Source organism: Saccopteryx leptura, chromosome 1 (assembly GCF_036850995.1).
Source record: "Saccopteryx leptura isolate mSacLep1 chromosome 1, mSacLep1_pri_phased_curated, whole genome shotgun sequence".
NCBI lineage: Eukaryota > Metazoa > Chordata > Mammalia > Chiroptera > Emballonuridae > Saccopteryx > Saccopteryx leptura.
The window spans coordinates 142,844,163-142,870,156 of NC_089503.1; the positions used below are offsets into that span (position 1 = coordinate 142,844,163).

The following is a 25,994-nucleotide window of genomic DNA, read 5'->3' on the forward strand; positions in this document are numbered from 1 at the left end:
AACTGGAATGTCTTTCTGGCAGCAGGCTCACAGGTTCTCCAGAGAGCTGTGTTTTGCATACTCACTCTGTTTTGTCCTAGGTCTGGAATGTTCAACTCTATACAGAACACAGAGCTCCAGCAACCCAGCAGAATTACGACAGCTTCTTGATTGTGGTGAGTGTCAGGGAACTACAGATATGAATCGGAAAGACAGTTCTTACCTTTCTGTTTCAGATAAAGCGCAGAACACTTGAACTTAACTGTGCAATATTCTAAGTCTGAAGGGAGCCCAGAAATCAAGCACAGTTCCCTCTGCCCTGTTATGGTAACAGTGCAGACCTTTGGTGTTTGTCTCCTGTGCTGGGGTATGTGTGCATGCCTGCCTCTAGACACGTTGGCTGTCATCAAAGCCAAGAGCCTTTGGTCCTGCTGAAGTTGCAGAGGAGAGAAACAGCCTCTTGGGGTTTCTCTGGCTCTACATATCTACCATCTTTCTCTGATCTGTAGTTGGCTACGTCTAATTCATATGGATCAGTTTTTAAATATATTTATAAGTCTGTGTCATTTAACAAATGTCTCTTCTGACCTTTTCCCCTTTTCCCTTTCCCTCTATTTTTGTTCCTTTTCCTTTCTTTCTGTTTCACTTCCTTCCTTTCTTGTTTGCTTGCTTTCTATTTTATTTTTTTTATTAAGGGAGAGGCAGGGAGGCAGAGACAGACTCCTTGCATGCACCCTGACCGGGATCCACCCGGCAAGCCCCCTATCAGGTGATGTTCTTCCAGGTTGGGCCGCTGCTCTGTTGAGATATTTTAGTGCCTGAGGTGAGGCCATGGATCCATTCTCAGTGCTTGGGGCTAACTTTGCTTGAACCATTGGAGCCAGGGCTGGAGGAAGGGAAGAGAGAAGAGGGGGAGGGGGGAAGAAGCAGATAGTTACTTCTCCCATGTGCCCTGATCAGGACTCAAACGCCAGACTTCCATACATGCTGGGCTGACACTGTACCACTGAGCCAACTGGTCAGGGTCTTACTTGCTTTTTCATGCCATTTGTAACATCATGATATTGTTTTATTCCATGGTGTACTGGCAGACCAACTCGGGGGGGGGGGCACTGGTTTTGTTGCGTTTGCCCATTTCTGTGATGTAAATGTTCTCACCATGATCTCATGTTATCACTGAACTCCTACTTGGGCAGAACTGAACATAGTTACAGTGGCTCTTGGAAGTGGTACAACCCATCTCCTGCACACCATTGGTTAAATGCCATTAATTAATTCAACCAAGGGGTGATTTTCTTACTTGTCCTCCCTCCTTTACAATACAGAATAAGACTGTACAAATGTGAATGCATTTACTTGCCATCATTCCAGCAAGTCATCTTTTATATCAGCTCCTGGGATCGCTCAGATTCCCTTCAAACACTTTTTTTTAAGAAAAATAATTTTCTGCCCGACATATTTTAACTGATGGGTGTTTGAACAAAAAAGAGTAAAACCCAGTTTTGGAAGAACCTCTTTCAGACATGAGTGCAAAGACTGCCCACATGATAGTTAGCAGGTGAAAATTTGAAGTGTAAGGCAGCTTCAAAATGAGGCAGCTTATGAAAATTTTTAGAAAAGATGTTTCTGGGGAAAAAAGAGATTAGATCTTTATCAGTAAATAGTTTCACTTGAAATGCACCACCCAAATGTTTGAAGCTTAAAAAAATTTTTTTTAACTTTTTTTCCCTTTGTACATGGAAATCAGTCTTACACTTACACAGGGTAGGTCCTCTTTTCTCCTGTCTCCTGTCTCACCCACAGAGTACACCATTAGAAGTTGAGTGCCGTGAAATTCTAGGTGATACACCTATTTTTATTTATTTTTAACAGCTTTACTATGGTGTTAAGGAAACCCTGAAGTTTTGTCCTTAGCCAATAGAACTAGTGATACATGTTTTGGTCAGAAAATCGGTCAAGTAGAACATATTAAAAGTCACAGGAAATGTTTAGACATCAGAGACTGAAGAAATGGGAGTTATTTGAGACATAGTGGTTGAATTTTTAAATGTGACCAAACACAGAATGATGCAGTTTAGCTTTTTTAAAAAAAACTTCACACCACCTGTGAGATGGAATAAATAACCAAAATGCACGTCAACAATATATTTTGACAGACAGATTTCCTTCCCCATTTGAGATCAAAACACAACGTAGAACACTGAGTTCATTTGGATTCCGTACTATAAAAGTGAATTTTGTGGCCAAAAAAAGGAGTAAACATTATTTAAATTTAGGAGTTGATTCTCCACAACTGTTTGCAGCTTGAGGATTTTTCAGTTCATAAAAATATTATAGTATCCTGGAAGAAGCTCGGAAATAAGTCACTTACACTAAACAAAAACAATAAAGGAAAACAAATGTATCTTTTTAACCAACCCAGTGAATTACCAGGGTCTGAAAAGGAGAGACAGGAAGACAACAGCCCACTTGTATTACCACCTATTGAGTTTTTATTTCATCCACACTTTGACCTTGAGATGTCTATGTTACTGCCGGTGGCAAAGCTCTGACTTGCACCCAAATTATTCTGACTTCAGAAGTCCTTATGCCCCCCCCACCACTATATTGTCCTAAAATGAATTCTTTCTTTCTTTCTTGTCTCATTTGAATTTTAATGATGTGAATTTTTTCCTGATGATTATGGCTTTCATTAACCTGAATTAGGCTTTTTCTTTCAAAGTTCTCATCAAAAACTCTTTTTGTTGCCCTGGCCGGTTGGCTCAGTGGTAGAGCGTCGGCCTGGTGTGCAGAAGTCCCGGGTTCGATTCCCGGCCAGGGCACACAGGAGAAGCGCCCATCTGCTTCTCCACCCCCCCCCCTTCCTTCCTCTCTGTCTCTCTCTTCCCCTCCTGCAGCCAAGGCTCCATTGGAGCAAAGATGGCCCGGGCGCTGGGGATGGCTCCTTGGCCTCTGCCCCAGGCGCTAGAGTGGCTTTGGTCGCGACAGAGCGACACCCCGGAGGGGCAGAGCATCGCCCCCTGGTGGGCAGAGCATCGCCCCTGGTGGGCGTGCCAGGTGGATCCCGGTCGGGCGCATGCGGGAGTCTGTCTGACTATCTCTCCCCGTTTCCAGCTTCAGAAAAATACAAAAAACAAACAAAAAAAACCCAAAACTTTTTTGTTAACTAGGCTTACCGTGATGATGTCACAATATGGACAAATAGATTTTGTGGTATACCTGAATCTACTATAATGTTATGTCAGTTATATCGCAGTTTTGTTTTTTGAAAAATCAGGCCTTTTCAGCCTCAACACTATTGGCATTTTAGTGGGGATGATCTTCTTTGTAGGGGCTGTGCACGATAGGATGGTTAGCAGCATCCCTGGCCTTTACCCAGTGGATGTCATCATCCCCCAGTTGTGACAAAAGTGTCTCCAGACATTGCCAGGCGTCTGGTGGGGTGAAGTGGGGCAGCTCAGGCACAGAGAGAGATCAGTTGAGGATAAGGTGCCATTCCAGTGGGAGGAGGGGTGACGCACTGGTGCATTTACTGGTTACTCATCATGAGTAGACTCAGTGAGAAGCGGGGTGAAGAGGATGTGACAGCCCCCAACTTGTATCTACAGAGTGTATGGCTCTCCCCTGGCTAGCTTCAGAAGTTATAGATCACTCTTGAAAGAGCTTTAATGCAAAAAAGGAGACATAGGACAGAAGTCAGAAACTCCAAGAAACTTTAGAAGTCACGTTAAAGAGAGGTAGAACGCTAGTGGAATTTGACATAAGGCGGTGACCTCCTGTAAGGACTTAGTCAAAGACTGGAAATAAGGCTCTTTCATTCAAAGACTGGGAAGGCTCTTTGGGTTACACCTCCGGTGTTAATGTTAACTCACCAGAGCACTGCTCTAAGGACTTTTCTTAGTTCAATCCAAACATTGTACAGACACATTCTCTGTGCTGGGCTTGCCACTTGGGGAATCAGGAGGAACAGTTTAGAGCCATAGTCTGTGCCCTTGTGGTACTCTCAGTCTGGTAGTGAGACACCCACCAGATACTGCCCGGGGAGTGTGACGTAGAGAGACGGCTCACTGCACAGAGAAGGCAGCGGAAACCCTGCCCGATGGCGGCGGGGCCTGTGGAATATTCAGTGTCTTCATGTGTACACCACAGCACCCAATGGTTCGTCATATTTTCTTAGGATAAACAAATTAGGTAATATTAATTTGCTGGCAAAGAGACTAATAGTAAATGAAGCATCTGGAGGGATGGGAGGGGGGCAACAGCTTGCCTAGTCAGTGGCTACAGAATGTTCCTAGAGTGACACTCACGCACAGTTTTGCTTGACAGTTCGTCCACCAGTAAGTTGCATTACTTTCGGGGTAGATTCTTTATGCAAAGTCCTAGTATCACCTTTCCTGCACTTGTTAGAGATGTGATGTCTCATGTTAGTTCTTTGTAGAGCATGTAAGTGATTTGACTCTCTACCTTTTTAAGTTTAATAATTCTTTTAGTCAAACTAACCTATCAACATTTTTCTGAGACAAACTTTTCTGAGCTTTATGGTCTTTCGTAAAATCTGCCTTAATTAATTGGGCAAGTTTCAACTATGATCAGAATGTGTCCCAGGAACTTTGATAGCTTCAGGCCCAACCTGGAATGATTTATCTTGGTTCACGGTGCCCAGAATGACCTCCTCCTCCTCATGCTCAAACAACTGGGAATAAACGTTGACTCTCCTGTCTCAGTCCCCAGCCTCATCCAGTCAGTCACTACGTTATGTTAGTTCTTGATAATGTCTCACACATATCTAGCTGAATTTGCATTCAAATTACCAAAAGTGTTATCTTCACTTTGAGCAGCTCTGCTTTCCAACTTACTTTTAACACCACAATTAATAAAGCTGCTTAAAAAGGTAACATTTTGTGCATGAGTCTCCACGTAACTTCCCTCATGTCACTAATGTGCGTCCTGCAGCAGCGGCCAGATACCTCTTGTTTCCAAATGGCCATTGCTGTCCCCAGTGTCCCCTCTTCCTGCCCGGCACTGTGCCTTCTTGTGTCTCAAGCACTCCGACGGCGACTTGGATGTGTTATCACTCCATGGCTGAATTGCCGGACCTCTTTTCCCGCTGACAGGTTTGCTGGGCAGATTTGCTCATCTTACCTGACTGTTCAGAGCCCATGTTAGGTTAGTAACGCCCTAATCATGATAGCCAGCCAGAATTCGGGGGAAATGTTCTAAAGATACTCAAGTTATTTTTATGGGTATTCTTCAGTTTGCTAGTATTCTGTAATATCTTACTGTCTAATTGGTTACTCTGTTGGGTTAAATTTATATTAATTCTGAGATATAGTATTTAGCAACTCAGATTTTAGGAAATCTATGGGTTTGCACATTTCACATTTTCCTGCTGAAGTTTTAGGAAGCATTTACTACATGATTAGCCCCTCAAGGCAGCACCCCTACAATCAGGATAAAACTCCCCTCCAGAAGGTATTTGGAAATGTTTTGGGGACTACTTAGTGTGCTTGAGCTGCCATAAACAAAATTTCACAGACTGGGTGGCTTAAAGAAGCCTATTTTTTCACACTTCTTGAGGCTGAAAATCCCAGATCAAGGGACTTCTGGTTTTTTCTGAGACCCCTCCCTGGCTTACAGATGGCTGCCTATCACTGTGTCCCCAACATGGCATTTACTCTGTGTGTGTGCCCCTGGTATCTGTGTGTGTGTGTGTCTAAATTTCCTCTGCTTATAAGGACACCAGTTAGATGTAATTAGGGCCCATCCTACTGGCCTCATTTTAACGGAAAACCTCTTTAAAGGCCCTGGCTCCAAATATAGTCCCATTTTGAGGTCCCGGGAGTTAGGGCTTCAACGTGTAAATTGTGGGGTACAATAAATTTTTGTTACCCCAAAGTCCGGTCACATGCTTCTGGCATCATGGGCAAAGGCCATCATGCTTAAATGCCTACTGTGTTGGGGGCAGACCTAAACAAAGCAAAATTGTTCTATTTGAAATGCCAGGAGCAAGCCCTGGGAGAGACTCGTATTCGTCCGCATTTCACATGTCACATCTAAGCCAGACATTCAGAAAATTGGCCCAACCAATGTATAAAATGTCTGAAGTGTTTTTTTTAAATGTTTCTATCATAGATGCTGCCTCCGTGGACTTGGAAACAGTTGATGTTCAAGTGTTAGCAGACGCTTTCAAACGCTATCTCTTGGACCTGCCAAATCCTGTCATTCCAGTAGCTGTTTACAGTGAAATGACTTCTTTAGCCCAAGGTTTGTTTTCTCTTCTGAACCTCATTGAACACATATTGAGATGTGGATGTGCTTGTAAAGTCTTCATAAGAAGAAATAATTTTTAGAAATATTAGCAGGAATCGTTCCTCCTACCCTGACCCTACCTCACCCACCACACCCTGATGCATCCCACACCCCCAGCCTCCATCAGTGTAATTTCCCTTCATCAATTGGGCATCGAATAGAAGCCCCAGATTCTCCTTTGTTGAGGAAAATTGTCCACCTGTAGAAATGGCAAAGTGTTCACCTTAATTAACAAAGTTCATTGCATCAGCAAAGGCCACAGTGTTCGAAGTAACATCACTGGGTTCGGGGAACCGGGTCTAGGACCCAGTGACTGGAGATGTTCTTATCTTCTTCAAGTGGCCATTACAGAAGTGTTGAGGAAAGAGGGCTCACAGTTTTAGGAGCTAAGGCTCAGTTAAAGTGCTTTGGGGACAGGAAATTGTGGTTTGTAACCTTCAAAGTTAAAACCTGCGATACTTATCTGATGTTCCTCCAAATTAGCCAATCACACTTGCAGCTGCTCAATAGAGGGCAGATTTCTGCCAGCACACCCTGAACCTCTTGTGGTTTTTACACCAAGAGTTTCTTCTTGCATTTCCATTTGACTTGAGATTTCTACTTTCTCACAATGTCTTTTCTAATCAGAAGAACAAATGAACTGTCTGCTTCTTCTGATGACTTGGTTTTAAATGACTCCTCCTTCTACAGCTAGAATAGATATTTTGTAGGTGTTTATTCACGGATACCTAGAAACAGTCTCATTTTTCTTTTCCTTTTTTTTTTTAACTTGCAGAAGTACAAAGCTCCGAAGACTATATCCAGCTGTTGAAGAAGCTCATTAGGTCACCCAGCATACCTCATCAGTATTGGCTTACACTTCAGTATTTGCTCAAACATTTCTTCAAGCTCTCCCAAAGCTCCAGCAAAAATCTTTTGACTGCAAGAGTGCTCGCGGAACTTTTCAGCCCTCTTCTTTTCCGATTCCCAGCAGCCAGGTAGGTGAGAGAAGAGAAACACGTGTCTTTGGGTGAGGAGGGTAGTCCTAGGTTGATTGGCTAGTGCACTTACTCTGAAGACAATAGTTCCCAGGGGCCCTGTATATGTTTACACTGGAGTGTGTGTGAATGAAAGCAAGTTTATTGTTTAGGGAAAAGGTTTCTGATAGAACTCTCTTGTTTTTATAGCTCTGAGAATTCTGAACACCTCATAAAAGTTATAGAAATTTTAATCTCAACGGAATGGAACGAACGACAGCCTGCACCAGGTAATGACCTTTGAAGGTTCAAAATTCTCTTGTTTGGTTTTTAGAGCCTGAAAAATGGTGGCTTTAGACTTCATCTGAAATAACATAAGTTTCTTGTAGAATCAAGAACCATAATAACACGTGTTCTTGTGATTAAAGAAAAAATAACTGAGTGGTAGTGTGTATGGTAAATGTTATCCATATTTCAGTATTTGTGGATTTTAAATGATCTTGGTTTTAGATGAGGCTTGCTGGGAGAGCTCTCTGTTCCCTTCAACTTTTATGCTTCTAGTTTTGCATAAATTATGGAGCTCATTTTAGTTGTTGACATTTTTGTTTGTCTTTCTAATATTTAGAAAGCAGGGGATTTATAATTACTATATAATTTTAAAGTATTTGGGAATGTGTTTTTTGGAAGCAAGTATGCTGAGAAATGTCTGTCAAAATAAACATTTTCAATAATGCAAGCAGTATGAAAGCAGGGTGTTCACTGCAGCAAGTTAGAGCAAGCCAGACACTTCTTTGAAAGCAGGCTTGCATTCAATTAGCTATTTAACAAAGCAGGAAATGTAGACTGTGTTAGCAGTGGATTTAATTTAAACTGATGTATTTTTCTTCTACTGTGGAAAGTCTAAACAACCTTTCTTTGCTATATATACTGGTTAAAAGCTGGTCATTTAGAATAGTGATTAAGGTCCTGGAAGTGAAGTTTCAGGACCAGTAAAAGGTGTTGCTTGTCATCTTAATTTATGCCTAGATTTTAATGAAACATCACAGGTAGCTCGTGTAGATCACCAAATTCATCTCTGAATGGGCAGACAGGGGAGCCCGACTGTCAGCGTCATGCAGGGCGGTTCACGGGTGTGTTCTTTGAGGTCTCCCGTTGCCGGGGATCGTTGTTTGCATTTGGATGGAGCAGACCGAGAGAGGCAAGGGCCTATGCTTAAAAGCTACCTGTAGGATTGGGCTGAAACGAGGCAGGTATTGGACAGGGCTTCTGTGGACAGGCCCAAAATCTGGTCTGCAGAGGTGAGAGAGACGGCAGGAGTGGTACGCAAGGCACGTGGTGTGCTCCCGTCACAGCAGGAAGGGTGTTCCACAGGCAGACCCCGAATTAGAGGCACACTGCGTCAGGGATGGCCGTCAACAAGGACAGCCTGGGAATAAAGCCCAGGGGCTGGCCCAGAGATTGCATCTGCTGTGACTGCTTGGGTCATTTGTTAATAGGTTTTAGAGCTCTGTGTTAGTGCTCAGAAAAGCCGCCTTTGCGCTCAGTGGGAAAGAGTTCAGTGATGTGTTAGAAGTACCCTGTGATAAGGGGTTGGGGCAGGAACAAGGCACGTGGGCCAGTCATTGATGGCCTTCCCTAAACTATCGCATGAGTGGGGAAGGAAGAGGATGAGCAAGAACTAAGCTGATCCCTGGGCCAGAGGCTGAGCTAGTCTTTCAGTTCCTCCTGCAGACCCCTGGGAGAGTGGGCCCTGATGGCAGGAAAGGGCTTGGCGGTGGCCCTGGTCTTCCCAAGGGTCCCCCTCTGGAGAGGGTGGGGCACAGAAGCTAAATGCCAGCCAGGCTGTGACAGATACCCTCAAATGAATTTATCACATGGAGCGTTTGAGAATTTGCACTACACGGAGTCTGGTAGGATCAGTGGTGGAGTTCAGTGAGTCTGACTGATGTAAACTGGTTAAACATCGTCAGTTCCTGCGTAATTCTACCAAAGGAGATTCACCTGCAGCTGTTTTCATAACGGACACTTAGAGCTAATACGTCATAGACCCTACCCACATTCTGCTATTGTATAAGAACTTCATGTGCCATTTTCAAAGGCACATTCATCCCATCAGCTCTGCTGAGGAATGATAAATAAAGCCTTGAATATTTGCTAGACTATCCCAGAATACATACAGCCTCTTCCAAAAAAAGTGAATCCAAGTCATTTTAAACCCTGGTTTGAGCCATTTCCCCCTTTGTGTGATTGCTCTTAGTTGTTCTGGAAGTTGCCTAGACCCTTTGGGGTTAAACAGACGCTTCAGTGTCTCTCACTTGTGAAAAGACACTATGTATCTCAGGAAACGCCTCATCCGGAACACTCTGTTCCAGAGTGGCTCCCGTGCAAGTGATTGGCAGGAGGCCCTGGGTTGAAGAAGTGATTTCTTGGGCCAGGTAGGAATGTGGCGTTTGCGTAGAGTCCTCTTTCGTTGGCCCAGCACGTGCTAGCACCGGAGAGCTTAGGAAGTACAACACCCATGCATCTCCATAAACGGTCATCCATCATTCATTTGCAATAACTTTTATTGAGAATAAAAATGAACTCACATGAACGCTATTTGTAGGGAGGGGTAGCAGGACTATTTTGGAGCAGAGAGACACCTTTGCTAGCTTTTACCAGACAGAACCTGAATGAATGGGCAACACCGATGATGTCTGAGGCAGAGTGTCAATCTGAATGGGACCCCTCGGCACATGGTGTCTTAATTAAACACTAGGTCGAAGGGCATGTGCTGTAAGTACAAAAAGAACTTTAGGGACGTGATTGGTACCTTTTTAGGGTAACTGAATAGATAAAAAAAAAGCTCAGGAAAAATAAGACTCTAAATGGGCTTTGCCTAGTAGGTAGTACAGTTGTAAAGGGGAAGGAGAAATAGGATTTCAGTTCAAGAAGTTTCAAAGATTTATTCAAGATAAATTGCCAAGTACAAAAATAATGGCTTGATATTTTTATCATATTTTAAAGAGCAAGAAACATTTTCAGTGACAGCATCATGAAAAGCATCACTTTAGAGAGCTGAAAGCACTGCCTGGCTCTTCAGGTGCCCACAGAAAAAGTAAGGCCAGCAGAGGTTAGGGGTTTCACCCGGTGTCCCCCAGCCCACGTGTGCCGGAGCACGGTCTGCAGGAGGACTCCGGTTCGCTGCTCCACCGGCCGCCCCTGGGCTAGGTTTGCGGAACCCTTCTGAGCACTGGTGCTGCTTTTAGTGTCCAGTCAGAAGTCCTCCGGAGTCTCCAGCAAGTGAGAAAGGAAAACTAGGTGAAGTGTGCTCCTCTGGGTCGTAGATGGTAAAGAGCCACACGCAGTTTCTGTCACTTTTGGGATAAGACCCCCTGTAACACTCCCTCTGTTGGTCGTGCAGTGGGAGGAGCCATGTGAGTCCAGTAGAACTGGGTTTGAATTTCAGCTCTTGCTACTTGCTTGCCAAGTTTGTTATCAAGTAACTAAGCCTTTCCAAACCATTTCCCGGTCTGTGAAACTGGAATCACGCTTCTGTCCTGGGGTGGTTGCGAGAACTAAATGAGGTGCCAGGTACTGAAGCTCATGACCTGTTTACAGTGTGACTCTTCTGTCTGTTGCATCAACTCCCATTGGTAGGGCCTGGCCAGAGCGGGCCGCAGGCTGCGGCACTCACCAACTCCGTCCTTCCTGGTGAGCTCCGTCTAAACCCTGGCAGGCTGTTCTCCCAGCAGCCCCGGTTCCCAGCCAGCAGAGACAGGCCCTGAGAGCCTGTAAGGAGGGGGTTTAATGAAAATGTGAGAGAGACACTCACTGGGCAGTTGCTACCTTGTGGTACGTGCTTGGAGAGAGGAAGGTGCCCTTCTGGGATGCCCTTTCTCTGTGTGGCATGGTGAGTGTAGGGGCCGGGATTTTAGTTCCAGCTCCTCTGCCACTTTGCCCAGGTGCCTTTGCACAGTGTACAGAGCAGCTGGACGGTTGGATGGCACTTCGTCAGTGCCCAGGTGGCCCCCTCCTCCACCCCACTTCATGTGCAGGCTGCTGACCCAGTCTGTGTGTTTCTGTCCGAAGCCCCTTGTCCTCTTACACGTAGCATTATCTGCTCAGCCACATTTCTTAGGGACAAAGCCAGTTCGCCTTCTGAGCTCTTCCTAGCATGGAACAGGGCACAGGATGATAATCGGCCAAATGAATTGCTTTTTCATCTTTGATAAACGTCCCAACCTTCGAAAAGCTTTCAGATACCAACTCATAAAGTGTTTCCAGCAAAGCTTCTCCCCTTATGGAGGGAAACTAGGGTTTGAGGGGTTCAGCACAGAGTAAGTGCTGTTCTCTTTGTTACTAAAAGTCTTCACCATATTTCAAACTGAACAGCAGGTTTTCTTAAAGCATTGTAGTGTGTTTACTCTGCTAATACTTAAGTAGCTAAAGTAGATTGCTATAGGGCAGCTAAGGTGAAAACAGGACCGTTTTAACATGGGGTACCTTCGAATGAAACCCATTATAAGTGTATTTACATATTTCAGGTTTCATGGATACATTCAGAAATATTAATGTAGCATAAGTGAAGTCTGATAGTGCACCTTCAAGTCCAGAGGGGAAAATAAATGACTCTTTCTCCCCCCTGCCTTTCTACACCTGTCAGAGTTAATTTTTAACCACTGGCGCATTGCAAAACATTCATCCTAAAGAGCCTGATTCATAAATCTTGTTTTAAATGTTATGGGCTTGCTTTTCAAGCAAGACTAAAGCAAGCGCTAAGGTAGAGGGAAATGACTTTCAAAGAGTTTTACTTTTCTATGATTTATTTTTTATTGAGTTTAAAATGTGGTCTGACATTAGAGGGTTGTTTCAAAGGTGAGAAATAAAACCTTGAAAAAAAGTGCACACGTACATTTTAAATGGGTTGGGATAAACAGAGGGAAGCCATACAGGGTTATGTATCGAAATATAGGAAGTTTTGTTTGTGCTCTGAAAAAGAGACATGTTCCAGGGTGCATATATTGTTGGAGTATCACTTGGCTTTACCTCTGTGGTGAGAGGGACAGAGTCTGAAAGGGGAGTGAGGGGCAGGAGTTCTTTACACCGTTAAGCAGTGGGCACACCTTTTCACATATTTTGTAGATCATGTCAGTTTTGTGCACATGTAAATCTGAGCTTATTTAGAAATTCAGATGGACACTTTTCTTAGTGTGCAGGGTCATGAAGAGAGCTGGATGTTGAGTAATGAATTTGCATCATCCTGAAGAGCCCGTCTGTCCTATGTTGTCTTAAGTTAAAATTATAAGGGGAGGCGTTCACTTTAACCCTTAAACGATGATTTAGGTTCGTTTATTTTTTTCTCACTTTTTTTTTTTTTTGAAGTGGCCCTTTATTTGGAAGTGATAGTCCACCCAAACATGTAAGAAGTTGTGCAAGATGAAAGGTGGTTGTGAACGTTCACTGTTCGGTGGCGATTTGTGCATGTGAACTCAGTGTTCAGTCTGTGCCTTTCAAACATTTTAGTGATTTAAGGCAGTGGTCCCCAACCCCCGGGCCGCGGACTGGTGCCGGTCCGTGGGCCATTTGGTACCGGTCCTCAGAGAAAGAATAAATAACTTACATTATTTCCGTTTTATTTATATTTAAGTCTGAACGATGTTTTATTTTTTAAAAAATGACCCTCTGTTACATCCGTCTAAGACTCACTCTTGACGCTTGTTTCGGTCACATGATACATTTATCTGTCCCACCCTAAAGGCCAGTCCATGAAAATATTTTCTGACATTAAACCGGTCCTTGGCCCAAAAAAGTTGGGGACCTTTTTTAAGGGACTGGCTGTGGAGCAAAATAGGGCCTATTTTTGCCTCTGAAACTTTGGGGAAAGGAAAAATATTAAGATATACCGTCTTGACTACTTTGGAAGGCTAAAGTTAGTTTTTAGTTATGTAAGTTTTCCAGTGTGGCTGAGTCTTTGGGTCTCAGATAAATGCTGAACCCTAACATAGAAGTTTTCTCCACGAGCTTAGTAATCACATGAAAAATATTTCCTAATTTGTAATGATATCTGTGCATTTGATTTATTAGTTGTTAGTGAATCATATGCATTAAGTGACAGTTGAGCAATTATGTTTATTTAGTGTGAAATTTTGGACATAGTGTGAAATGAATGAAAGTACAGAAACTTGCTCCTTTTTTTCCCAAGCAGCAGTCACTGACTCTGTTCTACCAGTAGAGGGCTCCCTTTTTAAGCTAATAAAGAGCATGTGTCCGGCAGAGCACTTTTCCAAGGCTAAAATTGAATGGGAAAAGACTCAGCTCACACTTTCAGTAATATAATAGAACCTCTATGGTAGATGATTGTACACATTGTGAGAAATTGGAAGCAAAGTTTACAAATCTATTTTAAGACTTTTTCTGTAAGTAGAGGGTGTACTGCTTTCCAGTGGATAATTTTCTTCTGAAACAGAAAATACACTGTTGGACTAGAGAGCATTTTAACCTTAGGAGGTTTTGACATGAATCATCGTGAGCATCCAGGCAGGTAGGCTTAAGAGACTGATGTTTCCAAGGTTTCTAGCTTTAGAAAGAACTATTTTTAAAATAGAGTAAGATTATGTTGTTGAGGATGTAAGGGCATTTTTTGAACTAACCATATGTCCCTGTAATCAATCAGCTGGCAGGTACTGGAAGAGTCACTTATACACTGCCCACACCCCATTGGAAAAGGAAGGTTTTTGTATTACATCAGTTACACCAAAGGAAAGTTTGTAAAGTCACTTTCACTGTGAGTTTAGCAACACTTCCCAGATGTTGCAAATAATCTGGAAGATATTTTTGCCTGGGTAGACTTTATCAGCACCTTGATCTTTATCGTTGCATGTGACCATCGGATCATCTTTCCATACAGAATCTGAGGGTATAAAGATGACAGATCCCATATCTCTTCAAAAAGAATGAGATGGTAGCTTTTTTTAAATTTAAATAAGCTAAAAATAGAAAGCAAAAAGTCAGTTTTGCTGTAGCTGTGAAATTTTTGGCATGTAGCATACAAGAAATTAGCTTCAGTTTCACTTGTTAATTTTTACTTTCTCTGGCAGAGGGAAGTAAAGTGACGGGCCAGTGGGTGGAGCAAAAGGAGTTTAGGACTAAACGTCAGAAGGCTGGGTTCTGGTCCTAGTGCTGCGGTTTTGTGCAAACCAGTTTACCGCTCAGGGTCAGACTTGTGTGCGTGTGTATAGCACGAGAGAATCGCTTGACGTCATCTCTGGATTACTTTCTGGTTTTAACAGCAGTGATCCTGTGATTTTACACTGTGTTTTGGTTCCTGGGATAATAGTGAAGGTAATACAAGTGAAAATTTTCCTAGGTCAAATTTTAATTCTTTAAATAGTAGCCAAGTAAGTGTAGCGTATTGCACTTTTCTCAAATATAGGACAAAAATCCTCCAGAAAGGCGTTCCATTCTGCTTGCCCTGCCATCCTTTGCTTCATGTGGCCCTCACGTGAACCTAATGCAGACACCCCTTTTAATTATTACAGAGTCCTGTGGCTACTAAAGCCTGAGTTGAAATTGACTATAAAAATAGCTGCAGAGTGGATTCGTTCTTTCTCAGCCTTCAATTGGTCGTGGACTACAGTATCCATGCAGAATTAGAATAATCTTCCCTGGGACTGTTAAATGTTTTTTAAACCTGCTCCCTGCCTAATTGCTGCATAGGGCTTTCCTGTTACACCTGTGGGCTGCCTGTGCCAGTGTGTGGGTGGAGGTGGACTCTTGCAAGGCATAGTGTTCTGGGCCATTCCGAGAGGTTCAGGCCTTTACAAGCAAGGCTTTGATTCTATTTTTTGCTGAACTAGCTCAGCCACTTCCTGTGTTTGGCTGCTCCGAGTGCCTCGCTTCACTGTGGCCACTTGAGCCCTGTGAGCCAGCGAGCGCGCTGCCGCAGCCAGTTAGAGAGACTATTTTAGGTCCCCGCACAATGGCCTTCTCATTTCCTCGGCGAAAATGAGTGAGTTGGGCTGGCATTGGCCACTTGTTAGCAGATGACAACTTTGACTTTGACTCGGGCTCCCCTCCCCTCCCTGAAATCCCTAGCTCAGCAAATATTTGAACCTGCCCAAGTTAATCATGAAGCAGCGATCTTTATCTAAGGGAGCCGTGCAAGCGCCCAGGCCCTTTCCCTCCCCAGTGCTGGACCCACCTCCAGCAGCGCTCTCCGTGGGGAGCCGGCGGTGAGCGCGCAGCTGCTGCTGTGCGCGCGTGCCGGCTGCCTGGGTCCTCCCTTCTCCTCCGCTTGAGCACCGCCTGCCGGAGCCCTGCGGGGCGACTCGGGGCTGGGCCCGGTTACTGGAAGAATAGCTTTTTGGATTTTTTTTTCATTGTCGGATACAGGCATTCACAGAGAGACCGTTGAAATGCATAACCTGCAAAGTAAGTTGTTTTTAATTTGTGCACTTCTCTGCCCCTCCGGTGTTGCACTAGGGCTTTTTTTTTGTACTTATGTGAAAGGTTCGTGTGTGTGTGTGTGTGTGTGTGTGTGTGTGTGTGTGTGTGTGAGTGAGAGAGAGAGAGGGGGGGGGGAGGGAGAGAGGGAGATGTTAAGCACTCCCTGGGGAGGGCAGATGGCAGATTAGGGGATATATCCCCCATTACCTCACAGGGCACTGGGTGAGGAAAAGATGGGGTTAGGTTGGAAGTGAGGAAGGAGGTAATTACAAAGTGCTTGGCTGGAAGTTGGTGCCTGGCCAGGCCTGGGAGAAAGGTGGACAGTCACCTGCCCCCTGCCCTCCTCCCTGGGTAGCTGTGCCACATGGGCTCCAGCAGCAGGGCTGATTTGCACCAAGTGCTCCCAAAGGCATGGGTGGCCCTCTTTGGACGCTCCACAGCTGCCCAGAGAACTTGTCTCCTTTCCTTAGGGCGCAGGGGGGATCAATCTTTTTATTAAACTGAGAGATTTTTTTCTGAATCTTATCTCAGAGCACCCCACTACCACCACCACTTTTACCATTTTTATTTAAATTTCAGTTTAGTTTACTTAAACCCTTGGGAAAATAGAAAAGTGAGTGGGAGAGGGTGGGTGGGTATAGGCTGAGTCTGCCTTCCCAGTTAATGGGGAAATGAATTAAACCCAAGAAGGGGATTCAGGTGAACAGTGCTCAGAGAGTGGACTGCCTTTTCTGCTATTGTCTATATTTTATGATTCCAAATTTGATAGAAGGTCTACGAGTAAATTTTTAGAGCTTCTGTGCTCTTTAAATTATCACACAAATATGTATGTAGATCACAAAGCCCACTATAGTTTTTAAATAAGCTGCATTTACATGGGAGGGGGGAGCTTTTCCCTGCTCTCATATTAGAAAGAGAAACCTTTTCTCAAGGGATGCACAATATAAGAGCGGCAGGATTGTATGCAGAACAACTTTAAAGAACAAAGCTTAATAATTAGGTTTATAGGGAAATTGTTTTTTTATGTTAAATACTGATAAGAAGGAATAGTAATATTTGTCCCCAGTGTGAGACATTTGAGACAGAGGGGATAAAAGCTAAAACTCCCCCCTCCAAGCAGTATTAGATGGGTTCATCGGTGAGAAATACTTTGCCAAGATAACTCGACCCCTTCTCAGCACTCTGATTTGCACGGCCTCTTTCTTTTTGGAAGATACAGCTCACCTTGACCAGTATTGTTAGACAGAAACATTCAAATTCTCATTAATAATGTTGGCAGTTATGTTATTTCTGCTAATAGACCTCCTCACTCCTGTTAAGAATTTTCAGTGTTAGCCCCCGAAGTCTAAATTAGACTCTGCAATGTTTGGTAGAGAATGAGATTTTCCCTATATGTTCCCTTTCAGTTGTGCTTTCTAATGTGGTACATTTGTGACAGTATTTAAGTTCTGAGTTTTCAGTGAATTATATAGGACTGAAATTAAATATCCAGAGTGCTTTCTGCTTTTAATCTGTATGGGAAGTACTTAAGGACTGCAAAATATATCTTAAATATACCATTTAGATGCATTTGTAAGATTTTTAAGCCAAGGAATGATCGGACTATCTAAAAAACCAGATGCACTGGGGAGGAAAAAAAAGCTACGTGCTGCAGCGTATCAGCTTTTGTCAACCTGCCAACAGCGGAGCGTACCATGCTGCAAGGAGTAATAAAAAGGGAATTAGGAAACTCACTGCTGGAGGAGAACAGTCAGATTAAACACCTTTTTGAAATGATGAGCAAGTATACATTGCAGTTCTATTAAATGTAGATTCTGAGTGAGCTTGGGATTGTGCTGAGGCTGGTGTAGAGGAGAAATGATGAAGCAGGAGTGGTCTGGTGACATTTTTCTGACTTGATTGGCTGCCGGGTGTGATGTAATAGGTTACAGTGCAGCCCCTTATAGGTTTTAAAATGAATTCTAAGGCACCATTACAAAGAAAGCCGGACTCTTTTCTTATAACTGAGCTCAGCCAAGGAAACTCTCGCACAAATGTACAACACTCTTTGGAATATGGAAGACCTGGATTTAGAATATTCTAAGACAGATATAAATTGTGGCACAGACTTGATGTTTTATATAGAAATGGATCCACCAGGTAATACTGCAGTATTCTTGTAGAAAACTACTTTAATGTTATGGCATTTTATTTTTTATTTTTTGGCAACTACTGTAACAGCCTTTGTAGATTTCTATTTGTTAATTTGTTCTAACTTAGTAAGAATTTGTTTGATCATAGCTTGAAAATGAAACAGATTGCCTGCCTGTGGAAGCAGGCAGGTTAGGCTGTATGTGATCAATGCTTCTTCTTACTTGAATGGGGATGAATAGCATGCCAGTTTTTCATCTGTGTCTTTTGTTAAGATTTTTTGTTTTGCAGTTTGGGTTGTATTGGTATATATTGTTCCTTTAATTAAAATGATGCTTCCTTTGTGCTGCTTCTCTCTGCTGACAGTGGATGAGAACAGTGTAGTACTTTGCAGTGCTGACACTTTGGTACTTTAGGAAGCATGGAAAATGTAGCAGCGGCTGCAACTCAGTTCTAGGTGACCTGAAACTGTTCTAAATCAAATGTTGAGACTTTGCTTGCTCTCTCTTGTATTAAGATAGTCTGATGAGAAAAGAAGTTTACTCTCCATTCCTTAGTCCTTGTCTTTATAAACCATTCTTGGTAGACTCCTAAAATCATTTTTTGCATAAATTAAAATAATGACCGTGTTTGAAAACTTATGACTTGGAATTTAGCTAAAAAATCGTAGTCCGACTTTGCTTTCTGAATTATTTGATCCTGGTGTTAGCCCTCCTCCCAATTAAGACATTTTGGAAACCCTGCAGCCTTTCATTTGTCTCCAGTTGGTATAGGGAGACTGATTTGACATTGAGGAAGAGAAGAATATGGTTTTTAATCAGTCAGCAAGTAGAGCACAATTTATCCAATAGAATTTTAAAACGGACACTAAAGAGATTTAGGTCGCAGATGAGTTTCTTAAAGTGGCTTTTGGCAGACAGTGCCTGAAGTACTAAGATTGGAGAAACCTAATTCTCCTCTTAAAACATACTGCTGTAGATGAGCGTCTTGACCACAACAGCATTTGTGGAGGACAGAAACTGTATTTGTCTCTCTTAATTAAATAAGAAGAGGAAATTAAAGCCAGCCCACATGATTCCTCCTGCTTATATGTTCATGGTTTCTTACTTGAGGTGGATGAAACTTGAATATAACTAGAACCTAGAAGCAAAAAATGTCACGGCTCTGGATTGACTCTGAAATTCATTCAAGTGGCCAGCCCAGTTTATTTGTTAGTCTCTAAGCTGTTCTCTCTTTCAGTTTCTTTTCTCTTTGAACCATACTTGGACGCTGACAGCTTTCTGATTTTTTTTTAAGAAAACTACCTTCCATGTTTCATGGAATTCTGAATTAGTGTTATATTTCACACTCTGCTTTTATTTAAAGAAATTAGTTCTAATTTAACATGTTTATTTGTACTTGGGGTTGCAAACAACTTTTTCTCTCTCCTTAATCTACAGCATTGCCTCCTAAACCACCAAAGCCCACAACTGTACCCAACAACGGTATGAATAACAATATGTCCTTACAAGATGCAGAATGGTACTGGGGAGATATCTCGAGGTAAGCCTATAGAAACACTTACGTTTTCACTAGAGCTAGAGAGTTTTCGATTAAGAAAAAGGAAAGCACCAGCTTGCTAAGTTCCATTTTTAGGCTCTCATCCAACATAAGCATGAAGCGTACTTGGTTCTCTTCCAAAGATGACCAGAGAAGTTACTGCACCCTTGGAGAACTGTGGGTGCTGGATGCCACAGGAAGTGAAATATCCGAGAAGTTCAGCTGTTGACAGAGATGGAAGGGAAGCACCAGCATGAAGTGACACTGCCCCAAGGCAGTCTGAACAGTGACTCCCTGTCAGGCAGAACTCTTAAGAGTTAATGTTATTATCTCTCACATAATAAAATAAAATGGCATTTTTAGTCTTAGCTTTTTTAAGGGGGGTGAGGAGTTGGGATGAAACCTATTGGGATCATGTCTTGATTTGAAGATTTGTTACAGAGTTTGGTTAAAAGACAAATTAAAACCTTGTACCACAGCTATACCAATAGTCAAAGTAGGTGTTTTTTGTTTTTTTTTAACTCCTATGTACCTGTTTGTAATGAGATGGAATTTATGACATTTTTTTATGTAAACAAAGAATAAATTGTTAAGCTCTGAGAATGTAACTAAGAAATGTAAATCTGTAGGGTCAGGGAGTGAGAGGCTTTCTCTGTACTTTCTGCTTTATTTTGTTATGAGCCTAAAATTGCTCTAAAAATTAAGTCTGTGAAAAATATACCTAGAATCGCTAAATCCTCGAGGTAAGCACGGCTTTGTGTTTTCACTTCAGGGAAGAAGTGAATGAAAAACTTCGAGATACAGCTGATGGGACCTTTTTGGTACGAGACGCATCTACTAAAATGCATGGTGATTATACTCTTACTCTAAGGTGAGTCAGAATGGAGGTAAATTGGGTTGGTTCAAGTTGACATTAAACCAGCTTTCTTTAAAGATTGTAATGTCGTTATATTTATATTGCATTTACAGGAAAGGAGGAAATAACAAATTAATCAAAATATTTCACCGAGATGGGAAATATGGCTTCTCTGACCCATTAACCTTCAACTCTGTGGTTGAATTAATAAACCACTACCGGAATGAATCTTTAGCTCAGTACAATCCCAAGCTGGATGTGAAATTACTTTATCCAGTATCCAAATACCAACAGGTAATCAAATACTCATGTTGTCATGTTATTTAAGTAAGATACTTTCAATGATTGGAAACATTTTGAAGCAGAGGAATTACTATAATGCAATTGGAAAAGCTTTGTACTTGTAATCACAAAATTACAATTTTGGAGGAACTAAATAAAATACTTGAAGGATTTTTCCATGTTAGATATCTGTTAAACAGTTCTTCATTAGTGAAATAACTTATCAACTGAATTTCTTCTGTTATCCAATCCTTCTAGGATCAAGTTGTCAAAGAAGATAATATCGAAGCTGTAGGGAAAAAGTTACATGAATATAACACTCAATTTCAAGAAAAAAGTCGGGAATATGATAGATTATATGAAGATTATACCCGTACTTCCCAGGTGAGTTTTCTGTGAAAATCAGATTAAAATTTTGGAAGTCTTAGTTATCAAAACCTAACATGTATTATAGTCACCTTTAGTTTTTACAAATAAAATTGGGGGAGAGATCATTTGTTTGTAAACCATTATTGATTTTTCTAGTAGTTTATTTTTTGTATCTAGGCCTTTTGAATGAAGCCTGTAAGTTTCAGAATAATAAATTAAGTTCACAAGATAAATGAAAAGGTTGTTGTGAGTTTTAAGTTAATTTGACATAATTCTTGATCAAAGAATTCTCTTTAGATTGGAAACTAGTAATCATTGGAAGTTCCACAGACTTGTCTAATCTCAGGAATAGAGCATTATATACTCTGCCATGAGAAAACGGAGGCAACACTTACTGTCATGTTTTTCCTAGAGAACCTCTAAGACCCTATGGCTAAGGCTATAACCTCTAATGGCCTTAGCCTTCTGTAAGCCATCCTGTATCTGAGGCTGGCAGCGGGAATAGAGGCAACATGATGTCCTAAGCTGCTGATAAAGTGGGGTGACTTCAAAAAGACAGAAATTTAGGAAACTGTTAAGCAGTCACCTTCCATAAACAAATAATTCCCAAAGGCACTGAGTACTTTCATGATAGTGTTTTAGTAGGTTTTATGAAGTAAGAGTCCCACCTTGCTAACAGAGTACTTACGTTCTGGATAATCATATAGTTCAGATGTCTGGGAATGTCTTGCAATAAGAAATTACCTGTTCTATGAAAGGTGTGACATGGTCTTACTAAAATTGTGTTACAGGAAATTCAAATGAAAAGAACAGCTATCGAAGCATTTAATGAAACCATAAAAATATTTGAAGAACAGTGCCAAACCCAGGAGCGCTATAGCAAAGAGTACATAGAAAAGTTTAAACGTGAAGGCAATGAGAAAGAAATACAGAGGTTGGTCAACCATGAGTGTTTCCTTTGTCCTTGTGCTAGAGATATCCAGAATTTTTTAAAACTGCTTAAAAATGTCTTTCTGTGCTTTGCATAATTAAAAAAAAGAAAAAAAATGGGAAGAGGAAAATGGCTGGGAATCCACAGTGAACCTTCCCATAAACTGGGGGGAAACCTTCATGATGAACTCTGGTAATTACAGAGGGGTCTCTCTTGTCTTTAGGATTATGCATAACTATGAAAAGTTAAAGTCTCGAATCAGTGAAATTGTGGACAGCAGAAGAAGACTGGAGGAAGACTTGAAGAAGCAGGCAGCTGAGTATCGGGAGATTGACAAACGCATGAACAGCATTAAGCCTGACCTCATCCAGCTGAGAAAGACGAGAGACCAATATTTGCTGTAAGTGTTGGAAACGAGACCCTCTCAGGGAGTGATGAGTAATGGCTACAATTAAGGATAAGTTATAAAGTAAGTTCTAAATGCATTTTTTTCTGGAACTCTTTTTCAGGTGGTTGACTCAGAAGGGTGTTCGGCAGAAGAAGTTGAACGAGTGGTTGGGCAATGAAAACACCGAAGAGTAAGTCGTTACCGCAGATGGGAGGCAGCAAGAGACTTTTTCCTTTTAGGAAAATGCATGACTTGCTTTATTTAGAGAACAAGTGAGGAATTTTACTGAGTTTGGAACATCTTGTAGGAGAAAATGTGTAAACTCAGTCTCATTACCCAGAATTTTTAAACAGGAAACTTTAGAGAGGCGAGATACAGATTTATTTTCCCATAATGCTGTAGAGTGACACTGTGTCCATGATGATGTCCCTGCATATCTGGCCAATGCTAGAGAAAAAAGGATACAATTAGGCTTAGAATATTCTTGAAGCTTAAGCACATGTTTTGTTTGAATTATCTGAAAACTGGCAACCCTCCTAGTTCATCAATTTCCTGATCTAAACTGGACAGACAGGATCGTTTAATACCTTCCTCCCTGCCCAGGAACCTGAGCTCAGTGGCTGACTTGCGAATAAGAGGAGTGTAACTTCCTGCTGCTAACTCTTTGTCCCAGGAGGTGACACGGAGGCCTCCCCCGGAGGAGAGGACTCAGGCCAGAGAGGCTGGTTGAGTCAGACCCGTGATGGCTGGTCTGACTCGCTTGTAGGAGGGGCAGAAACGGGGGAGAAGTTAGGAGGGACAGTGAGGCAGGCTGGTGGCTCCCACGCACTTCTCTTAAAAACTCTCTCCCCTGCCTCCTCAGCCAATATTCACTGGTGGAAGACGATGAGGACTTGCCGCACCACGACGAGAAGACGTGGAATGTCGGAAGCAGCAACCGAAACAAGGCTGAGAGCCTCCTGCGAGGGAAGCGAGACGGCACTTTTCTGGTCCGGGAAAGCAGCAAGCAGGGCTGCTACGCCTGCTCTGTGGTGTATGTATCCCCAGCAGACTCTGTCCGGTCCGCACCTCCTGAGGAGGGCTTTCGTGCAGCCAGCCAGCCACGGGGCGGGGTTTTGCAAACATTCTCCACTGGAAGACTCACAGTACCACAGTAGAGAAGATAAACAGTATAGAAATCAAACAGGCATTAGATTTTAAAGTCTCTGTTCAGAGAGTTTAGTAGAAAGAAATCTGCTTTTGAATTAGAATATTGGGGTTTGGGTCCCCATTCAGCAACTACTATTTATTTTTCCTCCTTTAAAATGGAAATAGCAGTGCTTGCTTTTTATTTTTGCCTCCCAGTGCTAGTATAGTTAGAATCTGACGTAAGCACTTAAGAACACCACTCACAGGGAACACGTCCCCATCAGGAACCGGTTGCTGTCCTTGAGATAATTACAGCCAAGGGAAGACATTTTTGTCATGTGGCATATGTTCTTTTTAGTTTATTTCTTACTTGTCCGGGGAGTGCTTTGGGCGTGAGTTCTGGCTCGCTAACGTTAGCCAGAGTCGTGCGCGCCCTCCGGGGGCGAGGTTCTAGGAGCACGTCCTCCTCTGCGCTCCCTCCGCGGAATCAGAGGAGCCGTGCTGTAGGCAGGGAGGAAGACACGAGTGGAGAGTACATGCCAGGGTGGAGAGGCACGTGGGCGTTTCCATGCCAGCCCGAGAGACGGAGTCTATTAATAGCGGTAACACCGTGACTCCGGTGGCCCAGCGTGGCGGCTGGCAGCTCCCGCGCGGTGCGTGCGCTGCATTCCCGGCGTTCCCTCAGGCGTGTCGTGCACAGGATCTCATTTCCCAGAGCCTCCCTGGGCCACGTATATGACTATCAGGTTCCTTTTGAACCGTTTTAAATTTCAAAACTACAGCGGCTCGGTGAAACCGGGCCACCTACCCGCCTCACTGGGCCAGTGAGTCCAACAGTTAACCTGGGACTGTTACCCTCCTGGTGTCTGGCCTGCGTCAAGCACACTTCTTTAACAATGATGATTTTGTTAAAAACACCTGATAGTGTCACCATTTGTCCCGGTCGGGGTCAAACCGTGTGTGTTCTCTCTCCTCTCCAGGGTGGACGGCGAGGTAAAGCATTGTGTCATAAACAAAACGGCGACGGGCTATGGCTTTGCCGAGCCCTATAACCTGTACAGCTCCCTGAAAGAACTGGTGCTACATTACCAACACACCTCGCTGGTGCAGCACAACGACTCCCTCAACGTCACGCTAGCCTACCCGGTATATGCTCAGCAGAGGCGATGAAGCGCGGCCTCGGAGCCTCCTCCTGAAGTTCAGCCACCCTGAGGCCTCTGGAAAGCACAGGGCTCCTCTCCAGCCTGACCTGTGAATTGAGCTGCGGAGACCAAGGCGCCTGTCTGCAGATGGGACTCGAGCTTTGACAAAAAAGTCGTTGGGGAAGACGTGCAGCCTAGCACTGGGCGGTGACCAGACGTTTCTAACCCGGAGTGCTTATCCTTCCTTCCTTTCCTTTTTCCTTTGGTTTAATTTAAAGCCACCACAACACAAAGAGAAAAAGAAATGCAAAAATCTCTGCGTGCAGGGACAAAGAGGCCTTTAACCATGGTGCTTGTTAATGCTTTCTGAAGCTCTACCAGCTCAAGTTGGAACCTTGTAGACCAGAGGATGGATGGGGCCGCGGAGCCCTGGCCTGGGAATGCTCGGTCCAGCCTGGTTTGGCCTGGGTGTTGCTGTGCACAGTGGGCCTGGACACTTCGCTCTGTGGATTATTTCATTTTGTAACAAATGAATGACATGTAGCAGAAAGGCGCTTGGCCCTCACAAAGGACACTTTGGGAGAAAGTCAGTTCACAGACATTCAGAGGAAATTCTGTTGTAGCAAAGTGCCAGAAAGCATTTTGTTTTAAACTTTTCAACAAAAATACAAAACCCACCAATGGGAAAATGGAACTCGGAAAACAGGACTTAAAATGACATTCAGTATATAAAATATGTACATAATATCGGATGACTAACTATCAAATAGATGGATTTGTATCAATACCAAATAGCTTCTGTTTCGTTTTGCTGAAGGCTAAATTCACAGCGCTATGCAATTCTTAATTTTCCTTAAGTTGTTATCTCAGTTTTAAATATACCTTCACAATAAGCTTCCCCTGCCCCAATTTTTGTTGGCTTGAAAATACTGTTCTCCTCAATTTTTGTGTTAATATTCATTTTGTTATTCTTTTACTTTTTTTTTTTTTTAAAGAAATGTACAGGATGCCAGTTTTAAAAAAAGGCTTCAGAATTAAAACTATGAAATATTTTACAGTTTTTCTTGTACAGAGTACTTGGCTATTAGCCCAAGGTTAAAAAGTTCATAACAGATTTTTTGGACTAAATGTTTTGTTGGGCAGTGCCTGATAAGCTTCAAAGCTGCTTTATTCAATAAAAAAGAGAGAGATATATGAACACAACAAAGTATCGCTGAGTTCAACAATGTTGTTTCAAGACTCTTAAAATACGGTACCTGGCAATGTTTGTTTCATAAAGAATTGTGAACTTCTTGAATCTGGGGGGGGGGGGGGAGGGGTAGCAAAGGGATGTACAGGTGGGGGGGTCGCGCGGTGGAATGCACTTTCTCATGATTAGAGAAAAAGTAACTGCAAAGTGAAGTTGCTTATACTTCAGTCTTTCCCATTTTGATCTGCTAGTTATGATCAATTATGACAATTATAAATCTACTAGGACTTGAACACAGTGCAGCTGGCGAGATATTTCAGTTCCGAGAAAAATAAGCTCTCGGAACTACGTTCTGCCTTTGTTTGGAGC

The 25,994-nt window shown here is 42.8% G+C and overlaps 1 protein-coding gene across 6 annotated transcripts in view; it reads left to right on the top strand.

Moving 5' to 3' along the window:
• Nucleotides 1-25,425, top strand: part of PIK3R1 (phosphoinositide-3-kinase regulatory subunit 1) — an 84,820-nt gene extending 59,395 nt beyond the window's left edge. For 4 of the 6 annotated variants that reach the window (XM_066376340.1, XM_066376350.1, XM_066376368.1 and 1 more), the window contains exons 4-16: nucleotides 81-155; nucleotides 6,112-6,243; nucleotides 7,064-7,265; nucleotides 7,455-7,534; nucleotides 19,241-19,343; nucleotides 20,113-20,211; nucleotides 20,310-20,490; nucleotides 20,737-20,862; nucleotides 21,639-21,781; nucleotides 22,002-22,178; nucleotides 22,288-22,356; nucleotides 23,029-23,199; nucleotides 24,275-25,425. In XM_066376340.1, coding sequence (XP_066232437.1) covers nucleotides 81-155; nucleotides 6,112-6,243; nucleotides 7,064-7,265; nucleotides 7,455-7,534; nucleotides 19,241-19,343; nucleotides 20,113-20,211; nucleotides 20,310-20,490; nucleotides 20,737-20,862; nucleotides 21,639-21,781; nucleotides 22,002-22,178; nucleotides 22,288-22,356; nucleotides 23,029-23,199; nucleotides 24,275-24,464 — 1,748 coding nt within the window. In that variant the 3' untranslated portion in view covers nucleotides 24,465-25,425. Of the gene's footprint in view, nucleotides 1-80; nucleotides 156-6,111; nucleotides 6,244-7,063; nucleotides 7,266-7,454; nucleotides 7,535-15,377; nucleotides 15,657-17,668; nucleotides 17,811-19,240; nucleotides 19,344-20,112; nucleotides 20,212-20,309; nucleotides 20,491-20,736; nucleotides 20,863-21,638; nucleotides 21,782-22,001; nucleotides 22,179-22,287; nucleotides 22,357-23,028; nucleotides 23,200-24,274 lie in introns of those variants that run through there. The other 2 variants (XM_066376386.1, XM_066376378.1) reach the window with 2 other exon arrangements.
• The last annotated feature ends 569 nt before the right edge of the window (nucleotides 25,426-25,994 follow it).